The sequence below is a fragment of the Parambassis ranga genome, chromosome 22 (genome assembly GCF_900634625.1).
Source record: "Parambassis ranga chromosome 22, fParRan2.1, whole genome shotgun sequence".
Taxonomy (NCBI): Eukaryota; Metazoa; Chordata; class Actinopteri; family Ambassidae; genus Parambassis; species Parambassis ranga.
Genome location: NC_041042.1, coordinates 2,021,787 through 2,034,810, shown reverse-complemented (window position 1 = coordinate 2,034,810; position 13,024 = coordinate 2,021,787). Strand labels below are relative to the sequence as shown.

General features: G+C 42.7%; 1 protein-coding gene and 1 long non-coding RNA gene across 13 annotated transcripts in view; both read left to right on the top strand.

Annotated features, from left to right (window-relative positions):
- The window catches only part of LOC114427111 (dentin sialophosphoprotein-like), a 130,504-nt gene that overhangs the window by 84,479 nt on the left and 33,001 nt on the right, over window positions 1-13,024 (top strand). For 3 of the 12 annotated variants that reach the window (XM_028394895.1, XM_028394893.1, XM_028394897.1), the window contains 7 exons: window positions 4,230-4,320; window positions 4,883-4,962; window positions 7,191-7,208; window positions 7,351-7,452; window positions 7,562-7,642; window positions 8,013-8,162; window positions 8,370-8,456. The exons of 2 other annotated variants lie outside the window; for them this stretch is intronic. In XM_028394895.1, coding sequence (XP_028250696.1) covers window positions 4,230-4,320; window positions 4,883-4,962; window positions 7,191-7,208; window positions 7,351-7,452; window positions 7,562-7,642; window positions 8,013-8,162; window positions 8,370-8,456 — 609 coding nt within the window. Of the gene's footprint in view, window positions 1-4,229; window positions 4,321-4,882; window positions 4,963-7,190; window positions 7,209-7,350; window positions 7,453-7,561; window positions 7,643-8,012; window positions 8,163-8,369; window positions 8,457-9,115; window positions 10,123-13,024 lie in introns of those variants that run through there. 7 more of the 12 variants (XM_028394899.1, XM_028394901.1, XM_028394896.1 and 4 more) reach the window with 6 other exon arrangements.
- Window positions 10,369-12,549, top strand: LOC114427118 (uncharacterized). Its single transcript, XR_003669438.1, has 5 exons — window positions 10,369-10,438; window positions 10,593-10,695; window positions 11,172-11,283; window positions 11,368-11,442; window positions 11,600-12,549. It is a non-coding gene; the product is annotated as an uncharacterized LOC114427118 (long non-coding RNA).

Here is a 13,024-nt window from a genome sequence, read left to right as displayed (position 1 = left end):
TTGGTCCTACCGTCACGCAGAGGTCACGTGACGCAGTGACGTTTAAAAACACGACACACACACACACACACACACAGGTGTTCACAGTAACACACATCTGGTCTGAGTCACAGCAGTTTTACAGCTTCACTGAGCGGCTAATGAGCTTCAACATGTGTGGCTAAGCTAAGCTAAGCTAAGCTAACAGTTAGCTGCAGACATGTTCTAATGTTCTTATTGACACAACATGACACCGTGTGTCTCCACGTCTGACAGAGATCCAACAACAAGCCTCCAGCTCTCTGACTCTGGTTCTGGATCCAGGAGGACTGACGGGTCAGAGGGTCTGTGTCCTGATGTGAATGGATCAGACACAGAGAGGTCCGGTTTGTGTGTCTGTGTGGAGTTCTTGGTCCTTTGTGTTGTTGCTGTCTAATGTCCTGTCCTCCTTCTTGTCTTCCAGGGTGCGTTCACGATCCGGCTCCGAGTCCTCTGCTCTCAGTGATGGCTCCACACAGACGGAGCGGTCAGAGGACCAGGATCCAGACCCGGCCCCCCTGGTGTCAGAGGAGGTGTTTGTGTAACTCTTCTCCTTCCTCTCTGACACACAGCTGTGACGCACAGCAGCACGGTGTCATTGAACGTCTCCTCATCGTGGCTCTCGTGTCTCCAGGTGTCAGACCTGGAATGCAGCGGTGAGTCCGTGAGGAGCGACGTGTCCAAAGATCTGCCTTTCTGCTTCAGACGGACACACGTGCAGAGGTAAGCAGGAAGCGTCTCTTCATCATCAGCGTGTGACGTCATGAGCAGGTGTTGAACGTTCTGTCCTCTGTCTTCCTCCTGGTCTGGACCGTCCTCTTCAGCAGTGATGGGTCCAACGCTCTGTTCTGTTCTTCATCATCATGTCTCTGCATCCACAGCTCTGTTAGTGCGCTCCTTGTTGTCGTCTTATTGATTACAGTGTTAACCCTTTCCTCTTCCTCCTTCAGGGCAGACATGAGCAAACGGTCCCAGCACTGCAGAGGTTTGATCTCAAAGGAGGGGGGGCAGAGACTCCTCCACCTGCTGCTGTCACCCATGGTCCTTCTGAAGCTCCTCCACCCCAAGCAGCACCCTCCAGAGCTGAGACAGGAAGCCCAGGTGGAGGGGTTAAAGCTAGCGTTAGCTTAGCATCAAACCCAGAGTGAATGATAACACACAGGTTGATCGCTCTCTGTCTGCACAGTGTGTAAGAAGGGCTTTCTGAGGGACTGTGCTCCTGCACTGAGACTGGTTCTCTTACATCAGTGAGTCTGTGTGAACACTCTGCTCACTGTCTGAGCTCATCATGATGGATTTACAGCATCTGTAAAATGGATCAGTACCTTTATAAGGTCAGCTTCATGTGTCTGAAGGGCAGCCCTTCACATGGTCCTCACCTCATGGTCAAGTTCTTTTTGCTTCTGTTCTCTGAGCTGAGCTTCAAATCAGTGGAACATTAAAGTCGGTGCAGCTCACTGTGGACTCTGTGTGTTCTCTGCTCTCAGTTCTTCCTCTCACTGAGGACTCTGTGTGTTCTCTGCTCTCAGTTCTTCCTCTCACTGTGGACTCTGTGTGTTCTCTGCTGCTCTGATGATCCAGTTATTACCTGCAGCAACAAGCACAACAACAAACTAAAACAAAACAAACAGGTTGTTTTTAAGCTCAGCATTGAATGATGACAGGTTAGCGCCCTCTAGTGGCGCCACTCTGTCTCTTTATGTAACTCTCTCCACTTCAGGAAGCTCCACCCTTTTATAAACCTCACCTGTACTTCCTGACAGGTGAGGACGAGGCAGAGCTGCAGCTGCTGTGACTCAGAAATAAACAAACAACAAACAGTAAGTTTTCTTCTTACATGGATTTTCTCCACAGTGAGTTTTAACTTAGATTGATTCAATCTGTCTCAGCTTGTTTAATCTGTCAGTTCTTCGTCTCAGAGCTGTGACGCTTTAATGATGCATGTTTTGTTCAGCTGGTCATGAAAGTGAAAGTTGTTGAGTCCTTATTAGCTGAAAGCCTGAAAGTCCACAGTGTTTATCTGGGTGTTAGTTTTTATTTAGTGATTTATTTTGTTAAAGCTTGGTTAGTTAGTGCAGCTGCTGTCTGAGTCACTGAGCTGTGTTTTAGTGTATTCCAGCTGTGTGTTTGTGTTTGTGTGTTAATATGAAATCTGCTGGGATTGATCGAGGCCTCTGGTTCTAATTCTGCAAAAACAATTACCTGTACTCAGTGTTGGGAAGAATACGTTTAAAAAGTATTCAGTTACAGAAAACTGTCGGCAAACTGGACAGAAAGCTGCAGGGACAGAGAGGACAGAGCAGCCGGACTGATGGGGGTCAGAGTCTTAATGCTCCTCAGTCATGATGCAGGTTAACAGCTGCTGGGATTATAATCTGATTATAATCTCTGCATCATCATAGACAGATGATCCAGTTATTACCTGCTGCAACAAGCCCATCAACAACAAACTAAAACAAAACAAACAGGTTGTTTTTAAGCTCAGCATTGTTGAATGTGATGACAGGTTAGCGCCCTCTAGTGTCACCACTCTGTCTCTTTATGTAACTTCACTTCAGGAAGCTCCACCTTTTATAAACCTCACCTGTACTTCCTGAAAGGTGAGGACGAGGCAGAGCTGCAGCTGCTGTGACGCAGTTACACAGAAACAAACAGTAAGTTTTCTTCTTACATGGATTTTCTCCACAGTGAGTTTTAACTTAGATTGATTCAATCTGTCTCAGCTTGTTTAATCTGTCAGTTCTTCTCTCAGAGCTGTGACGCTTTAATGATGCATGTTTTGTTCAGCTGGTCATGAAAGTGAAAGTTGTTGAGTCCTGTGTGAACAAAGGCTGTTTCAGCCACTCACTGATTAATCTCTACTTATTAGCTGAAAGCCTGAAAGTCCATCTCTCTGGTTGTTTAGTAACTAAATCTGAATTAAATGAAATCTGCTGGGATTGTTTGAGGCCTCTGGTTCTAACGCTGCAAAACAAATCTACATACCTGTACTAATAAAGTGAGACAAAATGGCCGACAGCCACTTCTTCTGAAGTAAACAAACACTGTACAGTATAAGGAACGCAGATAAACTGTGAAATCAATGTGTCATTATATGAATGTATTTAATTCAGACAGAACGTGTTGTGTTCCTCTGATTATTCAGCATAGTTCACAGGAAGACCTGCAGCTCATGAAGCTTTGTCTTGGATCTTGAAGCTGTCTTTGACCTGATGCTGTTTAAAGAAGACAGACCACATGAAGTGAACTTGGAAAGCTGCGTGTAAATAAAAGCGATCAGTAATGGTCACATGGTCAGATATATATAAAGATATGTACAGGTGGACTCAGACAGTCGTCAGCTTCACCAACATTTTGCACTATGACAGAAACATGATGCCACTTTAATTTCTAAGGATTGTAATGAGGCCGTAGTTTTATTCATGAATGAACCGCTGCTGTCTGAAACACTCACTCACAAACACAGGACACCTGGAGCGCCCCCTGCTGGCCGGCTGCAGTATAGGTCATCAACCCCACCTCCTCCATGTTAGTGGATGGAGTGGATCATGGAAATAAAATCAGCTGGATGTGCTGAAGACTGGAGAGAACTGTTTCTCTGTTTGATATGAACTAAAGACACAAAATATTTTCTATGAACAACAAGCAGAGTCATGGTGTTACCAAGAGGACACACAAAGCTAACAACTGATGTGTTTATTCCTGCAGGTACACAGGGAGTAAGGCAGTGGAAGAACATGGGCAATCCAACATCCAGGTGAGGTGATGTCCTCTAATCAGCTCCAAACACAGTCTGAGTCTGTCACAGCAGTTCTTCCACTCTACAGAGCTCAGTCAGTGTGAAAGTGTTTAACATGCAGCAAGTAGCAGCTGATGATGACATGATGTGTTCTTGAAGCAGTTACAGCTAGCTGCTAGCTTTAACTCTGTCACTTAGGGGAGATTTTATTATTAAAGTCAGACTGAGACCAGAAGAGCAGAAAGTGTGAACCTAGAAGCTGGAGCATTCAAACTTCTTCTGTTTCTCTTGATTCTTTTTCTTCTTTATTACTCTTCCATGTGTTTTTCAGCATTTTTCAAATTTCTGAAGACATTGCTTGTATTTTTCTCTATTCATCTGTTTTCAATTTTTGAATTGTTTTTTTAGCCCATTGAAAATAATGGAGAATTAAACTCCTCTATCTTTGACCTTCAACTACTTTGTCACACAGGGAGATCTTGGAGGTCCGGGAGCGGGAGGAGCATAAGCAGAAGTTGGAGGGACATGCACAGAAGTCCCAGAAGCTCCCGAAGCCAGATGAGGTATTTATTCTCTTTGTTCAGCTCAGTGTGTTGTGTTGATGTTGACAGGAGAACAAATGACAGAATCATCACACAGTAACTGTCCATGTAGAGCTGTTAGCAGTGACCTCAGTGACCTCTGCTGTGATAAGTTACAGCTAGCAGGCTAATGTTAGCTTGTCTACCTGCTAATATCATCTGCAGCAGAGTTCAGTCTGAGTGGATGTGATGTTGAACTAACATGACTTCAGCAGCTGATGTGGTTCATGGTACAAAGTTGTAGAAGGTGCTGCAGGGAGGATCTAACAACAACGCATGAACCACACACAAACAACAACAGGTCCAACACACTAAACACACAAAGAGCTGCTGTAAAACACAGACACACTCACAGCACACATGGAGACTGAGCATGTGCACCAACAACAGGATGCAGTTCACTGAACGGCCACAGGTGTCACTGTGATCAAGTGTTTTCTGACTGTAGTGTTAAGAATGTTTAGTTTCTAAGTCCTAGAACCTGATGGAGGCTGCTGCTCCACCCTGACACCGTCTCACAGTTCAATGTTTGTCTTCACCTCAGGTCTGTCAGGGACCTTTTCCACTCCCCATGCCTTATCTTGTTGAAGGTCCTGCCCCTCCTCATCTTTCATCTTTTTTGAGGTAATGTAATCATCATTTCCTGATCTCCTGGTGTTCTTGGTGCTCTGTCACTGACTCACTGACCAGCTGTAACTAGCAAACTATCAAACCTCTGTGTACTGTGGTGGTTTAGTTTTGTGGTTAGTTTAAAAACTCTCAGCACTGTCTGTCACTGCATGATCTCTTTCTCCATCTGTTTCTCCTGCAAAGTGTGACAAATGCTTATGCACCTGCCTCCTTCAGTCAGAGTCATAGATGGAACAAGTGCAGTTTATTTACTGCTTTGGAGGCAAGAATCAATGAGTTAGACCCCGTAGATGCTATAATGAGAATAATTTATAATAATAATTTATTTTGTGTATTTCTCCTTAATTTGTTTATAAATTTGAATAAGTATATATTTCCTAAGTTAGATGCAAATTGGCATTATGTTAAAATACCAGTGGGCAGCCATGTCCTTGGGTGGAGCCGGATTTATTTAGGTAAAGTGCACTTTGATTAGATGGTTTGGAAGGCTGTGTGTCACGCCAAAAAGTTTTTGACTTTGTGTTTCAACCGCATAAGCCTAAGTCATTGTTGTGTGTCCTTGGGCAAGACATCTGTTTCTAGCCTGTGGCGTGCCTCTGGGATTACTAAAGTATCTAAATAAAAATAAAAAAATAAAATGGACTTGCATGAAAGTGAACATAGATTGAATTAAACAGATGAATGAAGCCGAGCCGCCTGTTGGATTCTTTCAAACAGCAACAACTGTGGACACGCGTCAGACAAAGCCTGTCACACACAGCCTCGGTGGCTTTGTTATTTCTTTTTGGGACATTGCCGCTACAGACCCTGTACTCACTGCCCGGACAACCTGGGTTTCAGCATCCTCTCTGCCTTTCTTGATTGTTTTTTTAACCAATTAGTCATCTTAACTCAGATGCAAACTCTCAGTCTCTTTCTGATTGGATGACCTCCTGTCCGGTGGCGGAGCTCGTCCGGTTATGTCACATGAACCGTTATGATGAGCAGATTATCTTACCTTAACAAGTGGAGAGAGGACATGGACACAGTCCTGTTTCCTTCCAGCCCAACGACACATTCAGACACCTGAAGGCCCCCCCCCCTGTTGTTAACCGTTCCTGTTCTGCTTCCTAACCGTGGTCGGGGAACACAGCAGAGATCCAAATCCACGGGTGTTGAGGTGGCGGCTCATTAATAACTGAAGAGAATGGGCCTTTATTTTTGGACTGCACTGTTGTTAGAGCCATTTATTTATGTTTTTTATTTACGTTTTCTATATTGATAGAATGAAGTCTAGTAATCAGCAAAGTGACGTCAAATTAGGATCAGCTGTTTTATCACCAGGGAACAGATGCTTTTGTTTGCTCGGGGAAAAACATTTTGGATGAAGACTGGTCTTCCAAGAGCAGGTAGGATGTTCTGCAGGGTCCTTCAGGGAACAAGTGATCCAGAGTTTCCTCCTGACAGAGTTCATCTTCCTGTGAAGATAACTATGGGATGTAGCTGAAGCTCTTTTAATGACGTCGCCAATAATAAAACCCCCTGACCTATAGACAGGTCAAATGATCAAAAACTTATTACAGTCACACTTTGTGTAAATCACATCTATTTTTCTAAATTCCCATGAATCATTTCCAGTTAGTAACACTAAACTCATTTACATTAACTGGTTCAAATCATCTTTTCAAAAACTTAGTTGTACGACAAAAATCTAATCTTCTCTTCACTGGCTCCCAGTGGGTCAAGAATAAACTTCAAAATTAATTGATCCATTATTTTATGTCATTAACTGTGTCCAGTCTTCTTTCTAGTTCTCTCTCCCTCTTCTCCTCTCTCTCTCTCCTTCATCCTCTCTGTCCTGTCTCCCTCCTCTTCTTCTTCTCCTCCTCTCGGCCGACTGTCAGCAGGAAGGTTCTCCTTATGAGCCGGGTCCTGTTCAAGGTTTCTTCCTGTTAGAAGTTAAAGTAAAAGAGTTTTTCCTGACACTGTTTCTCTGGTTCAGCCTGTTTCTGTAAAGCACATTGAGGCTGTTCTGATTGTAAAATGTGCTCTATAAATGAACTGAATTTGAATCAGACGGTCTAGTCCTCAGTCTTTCATCCCGTCTCTTCAGGTATGTGGTTCTGTCAGCATGTGTCAGCTTTAACAAACCCTGTAAACTCTCTGTGTAACTTCAGCTCTGTTCTCTGTGATGATCATTTATATGTGTGGTTGATAACAGACTCATTTCTCTCTGTCTGCAGACCTGGTTACTCAAAGAGGTGAGATTCTGTCATCACTATGTAACTTCATTATAAATGTGATAAACATGAAACATGTTAAACTTTTACTACATGTTTCTGTCCTCTTATTTTTAAGTGTTTAACTGTCTACTTTTGTCTCTGTCCTCTCCCTGTTTGCCAGTTTGTCTGAATCCTCTGACTGCAGTGATGTGTCCTTGAGCAGTGAGATGTCCAGAAATCACCTCATTAATTTTAAAGAAAACCATCTGTCCAGCAAGAGGAGGTACGATTGTATTATCAATATATTGTGTTGTAAACATTCCTTATGTTAAATTTCGCTGTATTTTTGAGATTTGTTGTTGTTTTTGTCTCATTGTTTCTTTGTCTGACAGACCTGAGCTCAGCTTTGGATCCTCTGACTCCTTACATCTGTCGGATGACAGTTTGGATGAAGACTGGTCTTCCAAGAGCAGGTAGGATGTTCTGCAGGGTCCTTCAGGGAACAAGTGATCCAGAGTTTCCTCCTGACAGAGTTCATCTTCCTGTGAAGATAACTAGCAAACACTGACCAAACCAATGACACATCAATGACACATCAGTCACACAGTGGAGCTCAGAGGACCAGCTGATTGTTTGCTGTGAGCTTTTAACCCTTTAGAGGAAATGAACCAAATACAGAAAGAAACCTCACCCTGAACCTGTGGAACAAACCAGAGAGAACTTTGTTCTAAGTCTGTGAATCAAAGACAGAAAACAGTTTATGATCAACCAGGATATTAACAAAAGGAAATAAAATATGACTAATAAATGTGTCTTTATAACAAACTGTTTTTATTCATCCAGATACAGTGACAGAAATATACTGAGAAAGGAACTGGAAAAACTGCGCCAGGACAGAGAGGGCAAAAACCATCTCCTAGACCTCTTTCTGATTGGACCACATGGCACCAGGGACGGGCTGATGTCCTCCAATCAGGACCAGCCTCAGTCTGAGTAAGTGACAGAAAGTCTTCCAGACTTCAGGGCTCAGTCTGGCTGAGACAGTGATGAACATGTTGGATCCATGTTTTCTTCTTCAGCTGCTGTCAGCTGAGAGATTTGCTGCAGTGATGTTATGATGTTGATGCTTTCATAACATGTGGAGACGTATTCTGATGGTTTTATTAACACACTAACACAGAGTGTCTCCATGTCTGACAGAGCTGCACCAACCAGCCCTGGATCCTCTAAAACCTGTGATGTATTGATGAAGAGTGACGGGTCCAAAGGTCGAGCCGACACTGACAGGTGAGACTTTATGATTAAAAAGCTGCATGTTTAAATGTTTCAAACACACGGTGTGTTCAGGTGTTGCTGTGTGTTTTCTGTCCTGTTGGGGTAACATGTTATAAAGAAACACATCTGAGTACTCAGATTACTTTTTGTTGTTGTTAGCTTCTCAATACAAGCTGTGATTTTTGGTATGTTTGTAAGTACTTGTGATGCTAGCTAAAACACTAGCTTTACAGCTAACAGCTAACAACAACCACTCAATGCCTCTTCGACTAGAATGTAGTTAAACAAGTGTCAGGTCAAACATGACCTCCCTCTCTGTTAGGGTGGGATTCATTGTCAAAGCCGTCACTGCTGGTTAGCTAACGACAGCTACTAGAGTCAGACTTGTCTTCAGATAAACCTGCTGCTCATTTGCACTTTATAAATGTAAATAATACACAAACAGAGCCGAGAACTGATTATTTTTTAATATTGTTTTTTTTATATTATTAACTAATTAGGGCAGCAGTGTCTCAGTGGTAAAGCAGGGTTGTCCAATAACTGGAAGGTTGGTGGTTCGATCCCAAGTCCTCCCTGTGGTGCTCTTTGCTTCTTTGTTAGTACATAATGTTTAAGTTAAGTTGTAGTGCAGTATTAAGTATTTCTTATTATTTGTATTCTTTTTTTCTTAGGAAAAGACGTTCTGGTCGTTGCCGAGGTGAGAAAGGTCAGGTCAAGCCAGGTGTGAGAACGCACCACCGTGGTCACAGCCAGATGTAACTGCATACAAACAAAAAAATGCAGATGTGATTTCTTTCTTTATCTAAATATTATCCAGTTTTCCATCATACTTTCTCTTTCTGCTGTGTTTTGAGTCAAAGGGGTCTTCTAAGGGATTATATTATCATTTTCTTTGAAAAACAAAACGATAAATGTCACTTTTTCTTTGTTTTCTTTGGGTAATTGATGCAGGAAGTTCATGTAATCACACTACTATACTATAAACTGAATATACTCTCAATACTCTGATGATATGCATATATGTTATTTGTAACATGGATCTGTTACATGTACCTAAACACAGAGATGGGGCCTGGAGTCAGCGACTCTGACTTGACTTGACCTTAAAAGACTTTAAGATTTTTTTATACCCAACCACACATCGTGTAGCTGACCGCATGCAGCTTGAACAGGAAAACATGGCTCCTGGGTAGGAGGAGCTGGTTCCGGTCATTGTTGCCCAGCAACCAAACTCTTGTTCTTCTATTTTATCTATTTTTTGGCTCAGCATATCTTCAGAATGCATGGGCCGATTCAAACCATTCAAACATCATTATGAGTCAATCATTTGTTATTTGTCTTGATTCATTAGTAAGAGCACAGGAGGCAGTCGATGAGCTAGCACAGGTAGCTAACAAATATCTAGCTAACGTATATGATGACAAGTACCTTTCTTGCATCTGAGGAGCATTTGAACCAGCCTCCTAAGTGACCATGCTCTGATCAATATGGATACTGTATAATAAAAGACGCTTTCAGTCTAATGAGACCATGTTTCAGTCATTGGAGACGACACCTGAAAAAATGACTTGTCAACATCTCTGTCTAAACAAGGTCAAAATTATGTTAACCCTTTCATGTTGCTGTTTTCTCTTTGCTTAAAATCAATGAACTGAATGAATAAATCATTTGAAGCTTACTTTGGATTCTGTGTGTTATGATGTTTGTCTCACATACTGTGGTTCATATTTAAATATCTTAAATAGAAAAATAATACATTTATTAATAATTCCACCTTTAAACAGTTTGAAGTGAATTTTAGTTGAAGTGACCACACGGTCCCAGAGAACCAGCACAGATGTAGAACTGGAGCTGGAACCCGTCCTGCTGCTGGTCATGTGCAGACTGACCACATGACCTCAGAGCTGTTGAGTGTTGTGTTGAACTCTCTTCACGTCCTCACTCTGACAGAGTCTCTTGAAGGGTCCCTGGTTTCTCTCTGTGGTGGATCTGTGGTGAGAACCACTTCAAACTGTCTCATTCTGTCCTCTTCTTCCATCCAGATGTGTGTCCATCAAACATACATCAGTCTGTTGATTCTATTTTTCTGTTTTACTCTGTTCTATTCCTTTCTATTTCTATAAATATGTCTCATTGTGTTTCTTTAAGTAACCCAACACCCCCAGAAGGAGCCAAGTTCCCACCTCTGCTGGTGTTCTGTCAGCAGCAGGAAGTGGCTTCTTGCAGCAGTGACGCACTTTTTCAAACTGCGGTGAGAGTTCTGATTTATATGAATATTTATCGACAGCAGGTTCGTTCATGGAGCATTTAATGACGTTATGTTTAGAAACAGGAAATGTTCGAACTGTTAAACAAACCTAAAGCTGCGGCTGATGATCAGCTCACAGCCGGAAGTTACTTCATTGACCGCTCATAGTTCGATTATTTTAAAGTAATCAATGATGTGGTGATGTAAACTATCGCTGCATGACCTGAACAGACCGTTCTTTCTGAGGATGTTTGCTGCTTTCACTTTCCCCTGAGTTAAACATGGAGCCGCCATGTTGGATTCCACAAACTTTTTTTAGTGTAACTCTGTTCATTCAGCACAATGGGTTAAATCTCTGTGGTGACGTAGTGAGTAGGTGACTGTTGGTGTTGTGTGATACCAACATGCTGTTGTCTTTTCCTGCTTCACGACTTGTGTGGGTTTGAGTCATATTCATGTATATAAATAATCTTTCACAGCCTTTCAGGCAGCAGCTGCTTCCTGTGTATCAGCAGGGACCGAATAAGTCCACACTGACCGTCCTGTCCCTCTGTGTGGACACGGTGAGTCTGAGGACATCATGGCGTCTCTGTACGTATGCTGCTGTGCTCTGACGTCACTGTTCGAGGTCTGTGCTGATTTACTTACTGTTGTGTTTCGTCTGTGTGAAACCAGAGATGCTTTCAGGATCAGAGTCGATTCAAAAGATCTCTGTACAGACTTTAAAGGAACACGCTCTCCACAAAGAAGGTGGGATTAGTATGTTCCAGCTATTAAACACAATATGAAACTTTTACTGTTTTTAAATATATGCAGCTTTTTGTGGCTTATTCTGTTTCCTCTGTTCTCCTCTCTGTTTTCCTCTGTTCTCTCTGTTTTCCTCTCTCTCGTCCTCTTTGTCTGACAGACCGCCTCCAACAAGCCCTGAATCCTCTGAACCCAGAGAAACATCGCAGTCAGGACATGGAGGTGTTGTTTTTTCCGTTGTTTCCTGCTGCTGCTTCGTTCTGATGGTCATGTTTACAGGAAGACACACACACACTGTGTTTTGATGTCCTCAGTTGGCACTTTGTGGTGTTATTGACTCTGAAATGAGACTTTCTTTACTAGAGCTCATATCATCTTCAAACCCTCACTATTCCTTTTTACATTGTTACAGTATTTACATATTGTGTGGACAGATGAGGCCAAACCTGGCTGTGGTCTGATGTTTCAGAACAATAATGTGATGAATTTACTTTATCAACATGAAGTCATATAGTGGGATGTAGCTGTGCAGCCAGTATTCAGTGGCAGACCTGACTAGGGCTGGGCGCTATGACCAAAATTCTATATCGCAATAATAAGAACACACACACAGGTTTTTATGCGGTTCAGGTGAACATGTATGAAGCAGAGATACTTGGGAAAACAGCAGCACCATCGTCCTCAGGTCTCTGAAACCTGTGTGTGTACCCAATTCATATCATAACACAAAGGAACACGGTTTACGGTGCGGACCGTGTACCGCCCAGCCCTAAAGCCAACACACTGTGTCTGAAGTCACTCGCTCTTCATCATGTGTGAGTCAGTGTAGGACACCATGTAGTGAGGTCACTGAGCATTTCACACACTCCCTTCATCATATGCACTATATACATACTGTAGGGTCTAGAGATTCCAACTGCACATTCAGACAGCACTACACCATGGTGCAGGCTCCATGTGGGCCATGAAGAGTGAGCAGGGAGTGATTTCAGACACAGTCTGAGCTGCTCTTTGATTTGGAGCCGTTACAGGTTTGTAGCCTCTGTTTGTTAAAAGCTGTTTATTTGAACTTGTTTACTGTATGTTTTTTATATGTTTATAGTATGTGAGCGCCCCCCGGTGGACGGTTTAAACATTAAATTACTACTTTTGGATGTTTTCTAAACACTGAATTACAATAAAATGATGAAACCTGCTGTGGATTCTGTTTTTATTTATCACCGTTAACACAGAGGAGATCAGCTGATGGTGTCAGCTGATGTGTAGTTACTTAGCTGAACAACATGGTCAGATCTGTTTGCTTTAACCCTTTCAGTTTTGCTGTGTGTTTCTCTCAGTTATGTACGTGTTGTTTGCAGGAGGAGCTGCACTGACACTCTGAACCTTTGCAGTTTGTCTGTGACTCACTCAGCCCCCCCACCTGCTGTGTGTGGTGGACTACAAGTGACTGTTTTAGATTGAATCATCTGTCCTCCTCCTGGTCTGACTCCAGTCTCTGAGTCCTCTGAAGACAGAGACATGTCCTGGAACAAAGCCAGGTCCAAAGATCTAGACGTTGACTTTAATGAACCAAGATCTCCCAGAG